General features: G+C 39.7%; 2 protein-coding genes across 2 annotated transcripts in view; one reads left to right on the forward strand and one right to left on the reverse strand.

Annotated features, from left to right (window-relative positions):
• LOC111343467 (GDP-fucose protein O-fucosyltransferase 3) overlaps positions 1-12,743 on the forward strand; it is a 14,340-nt gene extending 1,597 nt beyond the window's left edge. The window contains exon 2 of the mRNA XM_088743968.1: positions 10,908-12,743. Coding sequence (XP_088600094.1) covers positions 10,908-12,069 — 1,162 coding nt within the window. The 3' untranslated portion in view covers positions 12,070-12,743. The remainder of the gene's footprint in view (positions 1-10,907) is intronic.
• A 501-nt stretch (positions 12,744-13,244) lies between these two features.
• Positions 13,245-15,373, reverse strand: LOC111343466 (uncharacterized). The gene has a single exon (XM_022950655.2). It carries the CDS (start codon positions 14,946-14,948, stop codon positions 13,896-13,898), a length of 1,053 nt encoding a protein of 350 aa, XP_022806390.2. The 5' UTR covers positions 14,949-15,373; the 3' UTR covers positions 13,245-13,895.
• Between the last annotated feature and the right edge of the window lie 4,230 nt (positions 15,374-19,603).

The raw sequence follows: 19,603 nt of genomic DNA on the forward strand, positions 1-19,603 counted from the left end.
TGTAGTCCTGAGAAGGACTGTTGTCGGTGGTAGTGACTGACGTTTCGACAACCTGTGCGGAAGTCATCATCAGAATCAAGTGAATGATTGTTGTCAGTAGAATGTTCTTATTCCAGTTCGTGTAAAATGATCGGTTGGTTTTGCCGTGATGTTATTGGCTGTAAGACTCAAGTGACGTAAGTCGGTCGTGATTGGTCTGTTTCGATCTGTTGGTAAAGTTAGGTCGTTCTTTTTCGGTCGTTTGTGATGTTTACGTCGTGAATGAGTCGTTTGTATGGAGCGGGTAGTCGTTGACATCTGTTTAGGGGAGTCTGTTCTAAGTTAGTAAACCAGCATTCCAGAGTCAGTCGTTGAAAATAGTCAGTGCTGTAGGTTAGGCATTGCGCAGAGTCCCAGTCAATGTTGTGGTTGGTAAGTCGATGGTGTTCAGCAATGTGATTGCTGACATCATCTTTCCTCGTCTTGTTGTGAGGTTTCTGCCAGTCTCACCGATGTAGGAGGCTTGGCAGTCGGAACAATTGATCTTATAAATCGTTCCCTGTCTGTTCCTCGGTTCGTCTTTGTCTTTAACGTTGGTTAGTAACTGACGTAGTGTGGTGATAGGTTTGTGGGCGACGTGGATATTGAAGGGTAGTAAGATGCGCGAGATGTTTTCAGACATGCCTTTTATGTACTGTATGGTTGCTGTAGCCGTAGGGGTTGCGATGTCGTTTGTTTCGGTAGTGGTAGTGGTTCGGTGAGTGTTTCGTCGGATGAAGTCGTTGTTGTAGTTGTTCTTTGAAAAAACACGGTGAAGGTATTTGTTCTCGTCGGATAAGCTGTCTGTCGAGTCGCATACTAGTTGTGCGCGTCGTTTTAGAGTTCTGATAGTTGTGGCTTTGTGTGTGATGTAGGGTTTGTGTGATGTACAGATAGTGTTATCCACCCTTCGAACAACCGCAATGAAATAACAATTTGGCGTGTTGGATAATAAATCTCTTATTTAACGTTTTGTTGTGTATTATTAGCTGTGGTTACACCAGACCTTTTGCCCACGGGAAAGTGAGACTACCCACGGGAAGTCTGTTTTGTGCGTGACCTCTATTCCCACAGTGAAACTGCATATGGGAAATTGCTATGGATACATAAAAAAGAACAAAAAAATTACCCATGACGTTTCCCGAACCAAGTCGTGGGGTTTAGCAGTGGTTTATCTAACCACAGGAGTAGTTCAACCAGTCGGATGGAAGAAAATAGTAAATCCGGAAACCGCAGGACATGCTGGGCATTTTTGTGGTGTTGCGCTGAAATCGCGGCAAATATCCTCGCAAGTACCAAATTCAAGACACGCGACATCAAACATGGCCAACTTTCGAGGTTCACATTAAGTATATTTTACTCGTCTTTGCTCTGAATACTCCAATAAAAACCATTAGTTTCGCGGTTTGTGATCTCCATGATGAATTAATTTCCCGCCGAACACTGCTAGGTCAAAACTTGACCTCGGGTAATTTGCGATGTAACCGGAGGATTAAACCTGACCGGAAATCCAAACCCATCCCAACCCAAGGTTATTACCCGCTGGGTTACCTCGGGAAGGAGGCGAGTGTAACCACAGCTATTGCTGATTATTTTTACTCGTTGTTTGTATTTTGACTCGTCCCACAGGCCCGTCAAAATACGGCACAACTCGTAAAAATACTCAGCGATACTACACAACGTAAACACCTAATAAGATATATATATATATATATTAGCTGGCGCTGCACTGTTTCTATGGTGTAAACAATCTACTTTGTCGATGAATAAATCGAATGCGTGACATGACACTTCACTGAAACACGTGGAAAATGTTGTTTCCAGATAAAATATCACGTTTGTTGGGAAAATGGAACTGACCCAAGCTCTTTGATTTTCTTGAGTTTCAGGCATGTTTACGATTTTTTTACAGATTTCTATTTCGCAAATTACAGATTTTCATTTCGTTTCGTTTCGTTTCATTTCGTTTTGAAAATTACAGTAAGCCACCAGTATAGGTAATACATGATTTGGAGTGCAATTTGGTGTAAATAAGCACGAATAAATTTTTCAAAGACCACAAAATTGCTTAGGCTCGTTGGGCGAGTGCAATTTGTGGCCTTGAAAAGTTCTTAAGTACTGTAATCTTCGCCTATGCGACGCACCGAATCGCAAATCTAAACGATGTTGGATCCGACGGGTAACATGGCAGGGGCTACCACGGCCCTCGACCATTGCTGTTAAACTACTGAAAAATACCGACAAATGAAGCAAAAGTGGTGACATGTTACCACTGAATACACCTTTGTTTATCAAAATAAGCTGCGTTTTGATTAGACCACTACAGTCAAGCATAACGTTGTTATGGCTAAGGTAATGTACTTTCAGCTAATCAGAACCAAATCGTCTGACAAAAACAACCACATAAGCCAGCAAGTTATGGTGTGACGTTATCAGAATTAAAAAATAAAGAATCATCAGTACTTTTGAGATTTTTGTTAAGTTAGTTATGAGAAAAACTGAAGACTTATCTTTTTGCGAATCATGTCTCAGTTTGAGAGGCTTTTTCGTCTTGTGCTAGAGCAAGGTTGATTTTTCTAAGCTTTTGCGTGATACGATGTTAAATGGCCACCGAGTATGCTGTCACTTAGTTAACTAGACGCATAGCTGCGTGAACTCGGGCTTTCAATTTGGCACATCTGAAGTTATCTTTAGGGGACTGCCTTATTGCCATTGTTATTGTCCTCAAGCAATTCCGTCATTTCTGGTCACGACTAATTCTACTTGTGTTTTTTGTTGTCTGCTGGAGTGTAATAATATTACCATATAGGAGTAGGTTCCTTGAATTTCAACCTTTGGCATCTGAAGGACTTTTCAATGACTTTGTAGGCCAAGTGTTAGAAAATTGAAGGACCACTTTTGGAAAGATTTGCATAAGCATTTATAAAATTATTTAATATTATTTCTCAGCTTTTCAATGTAAGTACAGTAATTTTCAACTTGAAAATCGCTAAAGAAAAAGCATTGCAAAAATCAACCCCTAGTCCTCACATTCAAGTACTGTCAAGGCATTTCATTTTTTATTTTTAAATTCAAGCATCTTCAAGGACTTTCAAGATTTTTACGAACCCTGAGTAGGTAATGTATTTGCCTTTAACTGCAAGGAGAAGGGAACTTTTTATCTATTATAGGTACCGAGTCATAGCTTGTTGCCAAATGTCCACCCACGGGGAGTTGTCAGAAATCAGTAGATTGAAGAAATATTGCTGTTCAATGATTCATATTGTTTTTAGTAGGAAAATCTCTGAATATTGAATATTGCTGAAGGCTACAACAAGAGAAGCAGTGCTATCTACAGTTTTAGTATATTAAATTAGAGGCATTTGACTTTCATTAAATGCCAAGAGGGAATACACATATTTTGACCTTTCTGTGGGTTTAAAAATACATGTCATACAAGAACTGAAAACCACATCAAAAACCTCTATTCTTTCCTACAAGATTTTTGAGAATTTATTTTCTGTCAACTGAGTCAGACAATATTCCTTCACTGTGATCACTTTTAGAATATAAACTTATTTCAATTCCACAAACATCAACAGTTTTTGGCAAATCATCTTATAGTCTGGGAGCAAAAGTGATCCCGTGTGAAGTTCGTGCTGAAAGCAAGCACCTAGTGTAAAAGTGTTCATTAGGACCTACTAAACAAGAAAAGTTTTAGTGTAAGCTTTGCAACTTGCTCAGACCGCTTTTAAGGGGGGGTTAAATTCTGACCCATGAAATCCAGCGTGAAAACGAGGCTAAAACACAATTCCTCATAACTTTGTTAATAACAGACGAAAATATACCAAACTTGCTCATATGATTGGGCATGATCCTCCCTGTTGATTTATGCTGATTTACATAGGTCGCATGAAAGCGAGGCTGAAACATAATTTTCCATAAATTTGTCAACAAAAATCCCTATCGTGCCAAACTTGCTCACCTTAGTCAGTTAGACATCTTGCATCGATTAGTGCTACTTTGTAGTGTCACGTGACCCCATACATGGAAACGAGGCTAGATATATCTGGTAGCAAGGTGTAGGATGGCATTTGTCTTGCCAGATGTATTAACAACTACAAGGCAGATACATATCTGGTTATCCGAGTTCAGATATAAAAACTTCAACTAATCATTGTCCTATGGCCCATAGCACAGGGACGAGACGGATAAAGGAAATACCGCGGAGGCTCCATTTCAGAATCTATCTTGTACACATAATCAATAATTTTGCCAACTTATGATACTGGCTCCATGTATTCATTTTCGCATGTATATTTGAAGAAGGGCAGAAAATGAAAATAGCGACTACTGCTATTTTATATATGCAGTCATGAAAGTCTTACTGAATATCTATATACATTGTTCAGTTGTCCATTCCTATGAAATTTCCTGTTCGACTTCGTCCTTAACATACTCATCATCACTCTCAGCATACTCGTTTTGGCAATCTTCAGAGCACAGACAGAGATCAGTACAGACAAGTCCGGCTTTTTGACACTGACAACGGTTGTTAGAGCAACGAGACTTGGCGCACTTGCATCGGACAAGCTGTATAATTGCCTCTGGAGCTGGTGGAAGATTTGTCATGACTGGTACCCACTTTCCATCTTCATCTTGCCATCCATAGCCTTCTGGTGAGGGCAACACCGGGTTTGCTACTTGATCGTTGTTCCAAAAAAGAAGCTGGTAGTGCGCTCTTAGTATGGCTTGATGGAGAGCAGCTTGTGTGGGCGGCAACCTCTCAGACACAGCTTGATTTTTCTTAAAGAGGGACCATCTGAGGGCTTTTACAGTTTTGATGTCTGTCTTTGTTTGGTACATCCGACAAACCAGCTGTTCCACTCCACTTCTTGTGCCGTCATCTGGCTGTTCCCCACAACCGAGGTTAGCAAGAGCTTGCAAGATAGGAGTGCTGGCTTTATCAAACTCATCCCAACAAGTTGCTTTTCCCTTTCCAGAGAAACTCCAGTAACATCTGCTCCAGTCAACGCATGAAATGCTGCCAGCGCAGCCGTCTTAGTGGGCCCAAGGGCGTCTGCGATTGACTTCAAGTTGATAACTCTACGACTACTGCCGGTCCCAGTAACAAAGCTAGAGTTCGAGCACAAATCTGGATACCGTTGGAGAGCCAAAACAAGAACATCAGTGTCAGGAGAATATATAGAGAGTTGGGTAGCACCTTGAGCAGAGGCATCCAGAGCATGTAAAAAAATCTTCGTGTCGGCTTCTTCTTGTGTACTTCGTAAATGCCTGACGTCTCTGTGCGTTTGCCTCACATTCCGTTCCCCATGCCACAACGACTTGTCTCCCATTAGCATTATCCTTCACATTCTTTGCGAGAAACATAGTAAGTTCGCCCTTGGTCTTTGAATGGGCAAGAAGCTTCTTCATCGGCACCTTGGCGATGTGGGTAGAATCAGTGATGCGATAATAAATGGGAGCATGGCCACCTTGTTGTTTGACTCGTGTTGCTGATTTCAGTGAGGATGGTACTTCATATCTGTCGAAGATTATGTGGTGCTCTTGTAAATCATTATACTTTACAAGCAAGCGATTCGTGAAATGTTCAGCAAAGTCTCTACAGTTCTTGATCCACTCTGGCTTGTCGAGTGATTGGACTTCGGCCATTCCATCAACAATCGCGACTTTGAATCCTGCGGTGATTTCTTGTGTATTAGTACTAGGGCCACGTGCCTTCTCTAGGATATGCATAAGGGCACTCTTGCAAGAACAATGCAACATGGTACCATCTCGTGCAAATAAAGATCTTGGGACAAAAGTGAACTCATATAAGCTAACAGCCTCTTGGATTTCAATTTCTGGGCGGCTCTTGCACACCATCGCCAAACAACCAAACAGATTTCTGTCCTCCTTTAACTCGATGATCGTGTCTTTAGCTTTGACTTTGATGACCTTAGCACTTGTTTTCCAGGTAAGAAGATTGCGCTTCTTTACAGGAGCCCAGAGGTTGATCTTTCCTGTCTTGATCCTATCTTGTACAAAAGCACTGAATAGCTTTCTCCCTTCTTCACTCTGATTAACAAGATCTTTCTTCATTTTCTTAAAGTTATAAGCCATTACACCTAGCAATTACCTGAAGCGATTCACTTGTCTTTCTTCGAGCTTCATTTGACCCTCTAACCTCTCTCTGAAACCTCTCTTTTACCCTCTTGATCTTCCCTGAGTGGGTGGTTTCTTGGTAGCCCGACCTATGCCATGTTGCTTTTCCTTTAAGCTCTGATAGTGGTAGGTCTTTAAGCACAAGCCACAATGTTTTCGAGTTGATGTCCTCGCACTTTGAACGTTCTTCGATGGTTTCTAAAAGCTTTTGATGGGAAGTTGGATTTTCAACAAGATTGGCTGTACTTTTTTCTTGGCAGATTACACATAGCTTAAAATCTAAAGGGGCATTAGACCGGCCAAAATCCTTCATACTACAAGCACTGTGATGACGGTAAGTACAACATGGCGGACACTCAAATAATTACCGCTGACCAATAGTTCAGGCTCACAATCACCCAGGTCCCCTGGGTTAAGAATCCACAGGAATTTGTGCGAAATGGGATTGTAGAAATCGCTCATAATAAAGTTATATAAGCTACACGAAATACATTATCATTACACCTTTTTAACTTTTATTTTTTTCATTCAAATGCTATACATACAGCAGTAATATGCATTACAATGAGTCAACGTTATTGTCCTGGATGATGTGTTCACCTTTGGCGTGTTTTGCAATCCAGCCTCATTTCCATGGGGTCACGTGACACTACAAAGTGGCACCAATCGATGCAAGATGTCTAACTGACTAAGGTGAGCAAGTTTGGCATGATAAGGATTTTTTGACAAATTTATAGTAAATTATGTGTTTCAATCTCGCTTTCATGCGTAAGATCACGTGACCTATATAAATTAGCATAAATCAACAGGGAGGATCATGCCCAATCATGTGAGCAAGTTTGGTGTATTTTCGTCCGTAATTAACAAAGTTATGAGGAATTATGTGTTTTAGCCTCGTTTTCACGCTGGATTTCATAGGTCAGAATTTAACCCCCCCTTAAACGACGTAGCCAAGAGGACCTCGGTATGCTTGGACGAATACGCTCATAACCAAATTCCTTCAGTTTTCTGCCCTTTCTTCTGAGACGTTTCATAGTAGCTTCTGGTATTCTACTGGGTTCCCGATCACGTCTAAATAGACGGTTGTGTTTACATGTAAACATAATATGACATAACTCGTTTGATATAGCAGGTTTCGCTTGATATTTCTCGATAAAACGTTCACTCGTAAAGGATCGCTCGTAAATTGATCTCTCTTTAAGTTCGCGGAACGAACCGTTCACAAACCGCTACACAAGTTTTATTGCGGTTCTACCGCGAACGGTGTGTGACTTTGTATATACATTGGGCGTAAAAGCCATCGAATTTCTTTCGGGTACATCACGGAATTGTCCACGAAGGCAGCCATTGCTTTCTTGCTTTAATTATACACTCTAGGGTTCATTCTACGCGTGCGCGTACAATTTGCGCATGCGCTGTAGTGGAACTGCGTTTTGTGACTGAACGCAAAAAAAAAAAAAAAAAAGACAGCCAAATTTATACCTCGGGCGTTTCCTTCGGAAGCCCGAGTAAAAACTTACTTATTCGCCGAGACTTTGCAACCTAAAGAGTCCTTGTTTGAGAATAAGTACTCGAAAGTTATTTATGAACTCCGGAAGACGAAAACAGGCTTTTTATAACAAACTCGCTGACATATGTTTTTGTCAGCTTCTGGCCTCCATATTGATGTACCTCGGAGGGACACAAACATGACGTCTTCATACAAAGCCATGTAAATTTGAGTAACATATTGCTTCGAATATCTCCCGCACGAAACATCACACAGACCTGGATATTTGCGAGACTGTTTGAATATTCACCTACTTTTATCTCTGTAATTTTTTACGTGATTTGTTGAATGGTTATGATGATGTGTGACAGTGACAACCGGCAGTACATTGTCTTTGGTAAAGCTCAAAACTAAATGGAAAATTAACAAGATACCCATGATTAAAATAAGCTCTTTATTCGAAAAGTGTAGAGTTTCCCTTTTCCCCACTTCTCTTTCCTTCCAGGTGTCTCTGAAATTTAAAGTTTTGCATATATTTTACATGGCAGCGGTTGTTTCTCATGTTTCCTTTAAAGTTTTTCCGCGGGAAATTGGCGCGCGGCCGGCCAAACTTTGACCCCTTTGCCCGACATCGTCACCGTCGCCGTGTCTTGTATTTGAAGCTGGTTTACGTGACAACCCAACACATAAAAGGCGACCGATACTGGAAAACGAAGAATTATGGGTAGTATTGTATGCAAATTTTAATGTCCCTGAGTACCGAAAACTCTAACCCTTAAAACGTAACAGCTTGCCATATGACCACTGAAGAAGAAGAGACTTTATTTTATGAGGGGGACATATAACAGTAACTAACATTACTGATGAACTTGTAGCCCTCTAAAAAAATACAAAATACAAATAACCATAACTACATTAGCAATAGATACTGTTTACGATAGAAAATAAATATAAAAATATTTCTAGAATTTGATAACTGGACAAAAGGATTTAAAACGAAGAGCATACAAACATCTATCTATTGTCGTTACTTTTTATCAAACGATCCCTTAGTCTTCTTAGAATGTAGTACTATTTTCCATAATTCAGTTTTAAAGGATTTCAAAGACTTCTTTGTCTTTAGTGATCGAGGCAAATTGTTCCAATCCTTTATAGTTCTCACGGTAAAGGCGCGTCCTCCCTCCGAGATGTTTCTCTGAAGGAAGCACAATAATATCTCACAATTTCTCGTGATTCTTGAGTGAGCATCGGAGTTTTCTCTTGGAGATGCGTTTAAATAGTCGGGTAGAGTACCGTTTAGCCCTTTATGGGCCAGTTCACATCGCTTTATATACACTTCATTATAAAAGGGGATCCAGCTTAGGTTGTTAAACAATGTTATTGTTCGACTACTGCGTTGTGCTTCAAGAATAATACGTGTGGCCCGTTTCTGCAAACGGAGAACTCTCTCAGTGCCTCTTTGTTGCATGATGTCCATACCGGACTTTTATTATGATGCATCATAACTGGTTTTACTACTGCGTTAAAATAGATTATTCTCTGGTTTCTCTTTAAGTAGGGGCTAATATGACGTAAAAGGCCAAGTCGCTTCGAAAGTTTGTTGCAAAGCTCATCGACATGCACTTTGTAAGTTAGATCTTCGTCAATAATCATATCAAGAAGTTTATGGTTTACGACTTTTTCAAGTTGTGCGTTATCCGTTCTAACTTCCAGGTTTTCAGTATCTTGGACCATGCGCTTCCGTAGACGCTTCCCCGTTACCAACATACATTTTGTTTTCTCTAGCCCATCCCCTACTTCACTCAGGTCCTGTGACAATGTTTGAATTAGCGGTGGTATGGTTTTCCACTTTGAACTCGAAGACCAGGTGGTGTTGTCCTCATAAATGTCCCTAGTTGACTTTTGAACGCAAGAGGGCATATCGTTGACAAATTAAGCAAAAGGAAAAGCACCGGACTTAGAATTGACTCTTGGGGCACACCTTGCTTTACTGTCAGCTGTTCAGACGTAGTTTTCCCTAACGAAATAAACTGCTTCCTCCCAGACGGGTAGGATTTGAACCAGGCAACAGAAGAAGAAGTAGGACCGTAGATCGACAGCTTTTTCAGAAGAAGTTCCTGATCAATTACATCAAAAGCTTTTCGGATAACTATATAAACCAGACTGGTCACTTCGTCATTTTCCATGTTCATTAGAGTCTGATACGTAAGTCTGATCAGGGCTGTTTCCTGACCTAGTGGCTGATCGCAGCTCGTATAATAAGTTGTTATTGCATAAGAAATTATCAAGAGAGTTGGCCACGTGCTCAACTCAGGTCACCATATTGACGACATCCGCGGCAATTTTAGCAGCCAATTTTTAACTCGTGAGTTTTATGTGGGGACTCTGATATGCACTAAGGAATAAAGACCGTGGGAATTTGCCGTCAGCCCAGACTCGCCCAAACAGCAAAAAACGATAACGGGATTGGTTGCAGTTTGTACTCAGCATCGTTGCTCTAAATGCCAGCTTTCCATTGAATCTAAACAAAAATCGAGTTCAAGCACAGACCTAACACTGTGACTCACTTCGATCTGCTGGTAAAACAAGAACCGTAAATGCAGTTAAAGTTTATTGGCTGATTGATTAAATTAGATTATCCCATCAATTATGTAAACATAAGCGGCTGGATCGATCTCCAACACTCAGCAGACGAAAATAAAGTTTGCTTTTCTGACCAAAGAAAGCTCGTTGAGGTCGCTGCCGCATATCTTCAATTTCGGTCAGTCAAATAAACTTGCGGTCGCATTAAATGCATTCTGAAGGATATTGTTCCGAGGCAGAAAACTTGCGTGTTTGTTATCAGACGCAAGTAGAAGAAAACTAACACAGTCAACTGTGGGGCATGCGCAAGGAGATCAAGCATGACCGTCCGCGTGCTAATTTCCCGCGCAAAATTTCAAAAGAAAAAAATTAGAAACCACCGCAGTCTCGCTTGAAAAAGCAAGAAAAATTTGAAACGTTCATTGAAATTTGTAAAAGGAAACAAAAGCAAGGGAAGGGAAAACTCTAGACTTTTCGAACACAAAGTAGGTTATTTACAGGTATCCTGGTGATCTACAGTTCCGTTTAAAGCTTTGCCAAAAAACGTTATGCGCTTCTAAAACACCCTGACTAACAGGCTTGTATGGTTGTTTGTAAGTCGTTGAAGACAACTTGATTGTGACGGCTTGAAAGCACGCCAAAATATTACCGTGTAAATTTGTTTTTTTGACAGGTTATTACCAAAACCTTTATTGGGGTCAACGATGGTGGAGAAGTCCTTTGGCTCAAAAGCTCTATTTTTTCTCGTCTTTCCAGCAATTGTTTTTTTATGGCAGTTCGAAAGAAAATATTCTGCACCAAGAGTTACGTTTATGCCTCCAAAGCATGCTGTAATTCCCCAAACGAGGAACTCCATCAAAACAGAACCGTGGTTAATTGTTTTCTGGACGACTATTTTCGGAAGTCAGCCGCACATTGAGCATAGGTGGAATGAAGGTGACTGCCCTGTGGCTTGTCAGGTCACGTCTAACCGTTCGCGAGCCAGAGAGGCACACGGGTTCGTGGTTCATGCTAGGGATTCAAACATGATACCTCCGAATGAATCTGTGCCATGGATCCTTTACACACAAGAAAACCCGGTGTACACTCCTGTGATGAAAAACGCCAAGTTTATGTCCAGATTTAACTTATTAATGAGTTACCGCTTAGACTACGATTTCCCCGTCCCAGTCGTTCCCATGCCTAAATTAACACCACCACTCCCATTTAAGGAAAAAACGAAATTGATTATGGCAGCATTTTCAAACTGTGAGCCCGTGCGGACGGAATACATGAGACAATTGATGAAGTTTGTGCAGGTCGATTCTTATGGAGCCTGTCTAAGGAACAAAAATGATCTTGTGGGCCGATATGGATCTAAGAACGGAAAAAACTTCAAAGAATTGAAGAGTGAGTTAGCCAGACAATACAAATTTTTACTGGTATTTTTTAACCAGGACTGTGACTATTTTGTCGATGATCAATTAAGCCATGCTCTGAATGCAGGCTCGGTTCCCGTGGTAATGAGTACAGATAAACTAGACGAGTTCCTGCCCGGCAATCTTGGACAATCCGTCATTAAAGTCCGTGACTTCAAGACTCCAAAAGACCTTTCAGCTTATCTTAAGAAACTTAGCACGAATGAGAAAGAGTATAACAAGTACTTGACGTGGAAGTCGAAAGGAATAGGAAATTTCACTGGGACCGCCATTGGAAACCATTGGAAACCAAAGTATCCTATTTATTGTCAGATCTGTGTGGCGCTTTCAGAAGGACGAATACACAAGAAAGGACTGGAGCCAATACCGTGTAAAGCGAGAAGTTACAAAGATTGGGGCATAACAAAGGGGGCCTGATTTTCCTTCTTGGTCATCATTAGGACTAGAAAAATATTCGATATTGTTTAAGAAAAATATATTTACATCGTTAAGTAGTTTTGTTAAAAAGCATACGAAGCGGAACTAGTTTCCCCCTGTTTGAAATTTCTACCTTTGAAGCCATGTTTCCAAATTTTTGACGTTTTTACGAACCAAGTATACTCGGATTCAGACGAGGTATGAATTGCGTCAACTGGCTTTCCTTAGGGACCTTTAAGCAGTCAGGACTGCAACGCTAAGGTAGGCGTCGATTAAAAAATGAATTTCTATTTTCAGTTAGAATTTTGAAAATGGCTGCATGTGTTTATCGTCTCTTTCGGCGTCACACTTCACTTTCAGAATAACGCATATAAGCAACTTTGAGTTCCAAATGGAAACTAAAATGATTTGCCGTCGCGGTTTCCATTTGCAGACGACGCAAATTTTGGTGATTTGACGTTGTTACTTTGCAGAGTACGGCTAAGAAATGTTCAAAGTTCTAAAACGCATGTGCTGGCTATTCCACCCATTACATCTTTTTGATTCACCGCGTCCTCTTTACCGTCGCCGTCATGGTTTGCTTCAGGTCCCTAATTTTCAGTGACAGCTGTCACATTAAACACATGCTGTTTGCTGTCGTTATTAAAAGTATGTTTTCTTTCCGCCTTTCCTTATACGGTCTTTTTGGTGTCAATTGAAACAAGCTTTTCTAAGCTCGTCAATCGAGGACGATTTGCCTTCCATGTTTCAAAAGGAACGGTTACTGAATCAATATGGCAAGTCAAAAGTCGAAACTGACAAAATTCAAAACAGCTTTCATTGCTACCAACTACCAATTTTCATATCAGGTTACACGTAAGTTTTGAATTTTCCATCATAACTTGGGAAATTTTAGCTTAAGCTTTTCCATGTTCCCATTACTAGCTCTAGCGAATGACGGTACCGTGAGAGAAATTTTTATAGTGGTGGTAAAGAAAGAAGGGAGTAGGGCAAAGAAGAATCATGCTGTGTAACTCTCGTGAGCTTTCAGTGTCAATAATACGTTTGCATTTTGTTCCATCCTCACCTGTCTGGCTGGATAAACATCTGATTCAGAACTCGTTGAATGTATGCCTCTAGAAAATAATAGAGTATCACCTTCTTCTTCGAAAGGCGTTAGTAAAATTCTCATCAACTCGCTTAATCTTTCGGCCGGTTAATACAAAAAACTACGCAAATTCCTGACCACAAGTTATTGCAACTGACTCCCATAATTAGAACAAACAAATGCTTATAGCAACCAAATTTAGAATTGAAGGTTTTTCGGCTGTCAGCTAACAGCTATATCATCTGAGAATAAAGAAAAAACTCTAAGGATTCGCTTTACCTAAAAAGTTGTTACGTTCAAAAGAAACGTGGGAAAACTTTGTACAAACAATTTTAGTATCTCCAGATTCGATTCTATTTTCTGCTATCTTTGAATCAAACAATGGTTTTTTAAGTTAAGGGTGCTGGCTAAAATCTTGGGAGTTTAAAAAAGATGTCTGTTGAGTGGAGCAGATAACAGACGTTAAAATGAACATCCAGAGTTTTTAATATTAATTTTAAAATAGCGAGATTTCTCGTAGGACTTTTCGCTGAAGAGGCTGCTCGCTATGAGATCGTTCGTCACCATTTTTTAACTATTACAAAACGCCCTTGCTTTTATTAGGGACCTTAAGCAGTCAAGACGTGCTGAGCTATTGTTCTGCTGATTAGATCTTTTGTTTTTCCACGTTCTCGTTGCCGTCGCCTTCGTGGTCTGCCTAAGGTCCCCAATTAACAACCAAGGAAAGCTTAGATCAAAGCTAATTTGCACTAAAACTTCTAGCATGAGTCGACGACGTCACAGGGTTTGCACTTTGAAAGGTAAAAGTGTCCATGGTCCTCGAAACAGTTATCTCAGATTCGACTGTATTGGCGCAGCAACACAGTACCATTTTCAACGACCTCCTATATTTCTTTAGTCTCCAGGCGTAGATGAACGCGTCTAAAGCCACCTTCACAAACATCATCTCGTCCCCAATTGCGATTACAGCAAGCAAGTCAAGCCACTCTTGTCGCGTTTCGATTTTCGTGTAGAATCTGATATGAATTGTAGTAATATGAGGAAGGGAACACACAATAAGTATTCCTGCCAGAAATAAAGTCACAATGGTAAACTGCCTTTCGCTGATCCTGTTTGTTCGCAGCTTGTTCCCGCGTTCACGGATGTTGCGTTGTTCGATGCTGTTCCCACCTGCGAGTCGACGAGATCGTTTGGCGAATTGGTGAAATGACTTCAAGAGCATCGCTGAACTGAAGATAAGCAGGATTGTTATAACTGTGGAGTGGAGGTGAAGGTCCACTTGCAATAGGGTCAGTGGTGATACAACGAATTGCAGTAGGATAAAACCTGTTAAATACCCGACACAGCAGACAATACAAGCGAGGACCCGTCGTGTTGTGACGATTGAAAGATAGTGATGTGGGTATGTTATCGCCAGGTACTGCGTGGCAATAAGACCGAGGACAAGTAAAAATGATGCATTTAGCCCAACACAGGAAAGCCATATTCCAATTTGTTGCAACGTGTAGTACGGCTCTCTTATGATATTGGACCATGTTGCATAGAGTACAAAGCGATAAAGGACAGAAAAAGGCTCAACGAACAGGCCTGTCATAAGGTCTACAACAGATAAAGCGACGATAAAGTAGGTAGCTGGTGTACGGAAGCACTTCAGAGGATCCTTGAAGATGGTGAAAAGTAGTAAAGCGTTGCTCATGATTGTTAAGGGTGAGAGAATCGTCCGACAGATGCCTGTAGCGAGCTGTGTGCAAAGGAAGAACTTCAAGTCCACTGCGGATGATGAGTTAGACATGTTGCTGTTACTTGCGGTGTCAGAAGATCAAGTATTTTTCCCGCGGCAGAGTATACAGCAATGGTTGTCTCGTTGGAAACTTCAGCTCCCCATTTTTGTCGTACAGTCTGAAAGCGGAACCCTTTCAAATTGCTTATTGATACCAGCTTGTGGATACTAAACCGGTTTTGTTCGAAATTAGTCTAACACCTTTTTGTGCTGCCGTCAAGGGATCTCTGCCAATTAAGTCATTCTGTTGACGAACAAAATGCAAAAGCTAACTTCAGGTGTCACTTATGTTTAAAATATCGTGCATCTTAGATTACCAAAAGTCAGGGCAAGTATCTCTGTTTGACTTACGTAATACAGAAAACCTTTAAAGATCAAGAGATGAAGAATCTCTATATCGATACGTTTTCTTTTCGAGTCCGTCCGTTCGAAGATAACTTTACCTTCATTTTCTTTCATTTAGAGGGAAGTTTTAATATAAAATCTCTTTGTATTATTTGTTTTTTTAGCACAAAGTTTACACATACTGCTCCATATGACATCAAATTGTGATGCGATCAAAAACTGTCCAAAAATGTCATTTACTGTTTGCAGGTGCTATACCGTTTCATGGAATATATTACTTCATTTAAGCAGCCCTTTCCCTAAAAATGTAGGGAAAAAGCTAAAACGATTATTGATCCATTTTTGTCGCATTAGTTATTATTTCAGCCCCTTTGATCGAATGAGGGAAAAGTTTCTTTTTACAGAAAACCTATTAAAATGAACGTAATATTAATTATTGAAGTTTAAGTATGTGTCTGTAGAAATGATGTCGACCCACGCTGTTACAACAAATAATCAGATAAGGATTCAAAGTATAATCCGTTTTCAATAGAGACCCTAAGCAGTCAGGACGACAACGCCGAGAAAGACATCGATTAAGAAAGGAATCTGTATTATTATTAGAATCTGGCGAATGATTGGATGTGTTTACTGTCTCTTATGGCGCCACACGCCAAGTTCAACATAACGTATGTGAACAGCGTTGAGTTCCAAATTGAAACTTAGATCATTCGACTTCGGGGTTTCTGTTTCAGACCACGGAAATTTTGGTGATTTAACTTTGTTGTTTTGTAAAGGACGGCTAAGAAATGTACAAAGTTTTAAAACGCACGTGCTGAGCTTTCGTTCTGCCAATTAGATTCTTTATTTTGCCACGTGCTCTTGGCTGTTGCTGTCTTGGTTTGTTTAATGTTAGGAGTCTAGGTGGGTGTACGTTCGACCAAGCAACCAAAATAGATTGAGCAACTTTCTCACGACTCTGCTCGTGATTTCTTTCGATTTCTTTTCAAAAACCATTTTTTCCAAATTTGTGTCGCCAAAATCAGGGTGCGGATCATCTGCAGGAGCGGTTCAAACATGGAACCTCTAACTTTATTACAAAGTGAATAACTAAACTGTCGAAATAACGAAGAAAACTATACAGGGCATAAAGTGAATTCACATTTGATACGATGCTGGGCGAAATAGTTGAAGACCTCAAGGGCCACTAAGAAAAAGAGGAACTGCTGAAGGCAGTAAACCAAGGAAAAAATTGGAAAACGGTTCGACTTATGGCGAAAGCGTACCATAAAAAAAGCTGCCAGGGGAAGGCTGTACAAATGCCCTATGGGTTACGTAATACAGCTTTCCTTAATGATAAAAAAGGGAGTGGAAAACAGCTGAATAGGTGACTTCTAAACAATTTGGCGGACTAATTAAAGTGATTCAGATAGACAACAAAAGGAGATGAATAAAAAGCGTTTGTGACTTACAACTTCTTCCGTGCTTCTTGAAACATCCACTAGTATTTCGTGTACGTAAGATGTAATTATAAATTCATGATCTCCACATATCTTCCAGCAGAATCAAAGCAGAAGGTCTCACTGGGGTAACATTTTGGCCATTTTACATTGAAACGTTTATTTCTCTCTTACAGTACAGGCCTGAAATTTTTTTCAGGTCTGATTTCCACTATTGCTCAAATAGTGCTTTACTGCGAAGGATCGTTCTTATATACGTCTCATAACCGCAGTTCACTCATATGTTTCATATGTTTGTTGTTGTTCGATTTATCATCTACGGGTTTATATCGAATTAATTTGATGGCCTGCTCCCAGTTGGCTTGTTAGCTCAATTGGTAGAGCGCTGCACTAGTATCGCAGAGGTCAGTGGTTCGAATCCCGTACAGGCCTGAAATTTTTTTCAGGTCTGATTTCCACTATTGCTCAAATAGTGCTTTACTGCGAAGGATCGTTCTTATATACAAATCAAATCATGTTATGTAGATACATACATCTTGATTCATGATTAATTCACTTTCGTGAAAAGAAGTTCCTTTTAATTCTTTATTGCCCGACCCATAGCAGCTTTCTTCTTACAGGAGTGTTCAATTTTCCCCTTTTTTACCCCCTTACGTGTTCGATGGACAGATATTCTAATTCAGGTAACTAAAAGGCGACTCTTACACCTGCCAGTCTTACAGCAGTAATGACGACTATTGTCAAAGTCGTCATTAGTTAGTTGTATACTTTAGATGGGTAGATAAAACCTTTGAATAATAAGATGGTCAAATAGATCAGAAGGATCAAATCTAGGGCACCACTTTGTTGAAGCATGCTGAGTGGGAACCTTAAGAGAGGTGAGGTCGAATGATGGTTATATATCATTATTCTTTTTCTGGCCTTTAGTTCTCATGCTTAGAGGAAAGACTTGTGCAACTTGGGTCGGTGGCAAATATTTGTCTTTCAGTTGGCGAGTTGGAGAAAGCTTTATTTTTTTGACGGTGATAATTTTCACAAACGAACTTACTCGATGAGACTGACAAATTTTTTAAACGAAGGTGTTGAGATCTGGTTGAGTTTACGTGTGCGCTAACCTAAACACTGGACATATCTAAATTTTGGGGCACTGGGAAATTTTATCTTCAATTATACAATAACTTTATAAGAGGAAAGAACGATACAGATATCAGTGGTTATAGGTTTGGCCCCGTCTGCGATGTTTCTTTCTAATATTATCTAATCTCCCCAAATGATCAATAGTGTGAGTTGAAATTTGATCGTCTCACTTATGTGTCTGAAAAAAACCAGCTCGTTCGCCTTTTTTCTCATTGTAATGGTGAAAATAGGAAATACATAACCTATGAACTTGACCTTTACACTTCATTGTAAAAACCTTAACATTTTTCAATCGTTTTCTCTCCCTTTTTTTCCTCACCTCCAGCAGTATGAATATGCATGTCACTCTAAAGATTATTTTTTCTGCCAGCCACCTGACCACAATCATTTTCTTGATGTCTGGTAAGTGTAAGGTCATTTAAACGAGTTTTACTTGTTTCGTTGATATCTCTCTTAGAGCGAGAGTAAACCATGAGCCCTAAAAGTCCATATGCCAGAAATCTCACGGCATGTTACTGCCAATCTTTTCAGCAAGCGTTTTCCACCAAGTCACCAAGTAGTGAATTATTTAACTTCGTTCTCTAGCTGTGAAACGAAAGTTTTTATAAAATGCTGCATCTATAGAAAATAACAAGTTACATTGTTTGGCATCACTATTTTATTACTTTTCTCAGTATTAATTACTTTTTTCTTAGACCCTGTATTATTTATTTTTCTGTTGTTTAAGATGTGATTCCTTTTTTCTCTCTCTTAGACTAATATCTGTATCGTTTTTGTTTTACCATGTGAAAAAATGTAATTTTAACTTAAAGGGCATCTAGTTAGCTCGCTATGTTATGCCCTTCTCCATTTCCTTTCTCTCTTCTCTTATCCAAAAGCTTTGTAATTTTTGAAATGGAGGAATAAAAAATGTACAGTTACAAATGCAAAGAAATCAATATTTTCAAAATATTTTCTACATCTTCATACCAAGTATCAATAAAAGTGATATTCAAAGATATTTGCAGGTACAGCTTTAACCGAATGCAAAAAGGTAAGGCATGTTGGATACCTTTATGATTATCTCTTTATGAATAAAAGTAGCTAGAAATTCTTGCAGATTTCCGTCAATATTTAGTCGTTATAGCACTTTTCTTTTCTCATATATATTCAGCCCATATGGTTCGGTTGTTTTGCAACTGAGTTAATTACCTCATTAAAATTCGATTAAAATCTTCGAAAATGTATCTTAATTTAGAAACGTGAATACTTCATTAAGATATCCTTTCAGTATCACATAATCGTCTCCGAAAAAATGGATAATAAATTTATATAATGAGAGCGATATAACAAAGAAAAAAGGTACTTCAAAATTGGAGTAATATTGATATTACTGTTCTCGACATGAAATCTTTTTTCCAAACAAACCAATACTTACACCATTTTCTTTAAGCTATAAATATATGACACGAACAAGCAAAATCTTTTTTTGGCATAGGCCTCTTCGAAAAAATACCTTGCTACTCTTGAATATGTAGTTTTGAGTAGCACTTCAAGTACGCCGTATTCTTCCAGTGCCTTTTGTTCATTGCAAGAACTGTACGTGCCACACTTCAACCTAGCTGCATGCTCTTCAGTATTCGTACACAAAGATGGCAGCGCAAAAGAATGGTCTAATTCCTATGGTATCTGACTTCAGAGGTTTATTCTTATTTACCTCAGCCGATATTGCATGTTATAACTTTTCCCTCCATTCCTTAGCCCCTT

This window comes from Stylophora pistillata, chromosome 13 (genome assembly GCF_964205215.1).
Source record: "Stylophora pistillata chromosome 13, jaStyPist1.2, whole genome shotgun sequence".
Lineage (NCBI taxonomy): Eukaryota > Metazoa > Cnidaria > Anthozoa > Scleractinia > Pocilloporidae > Stylophora > Stylophora pistillata.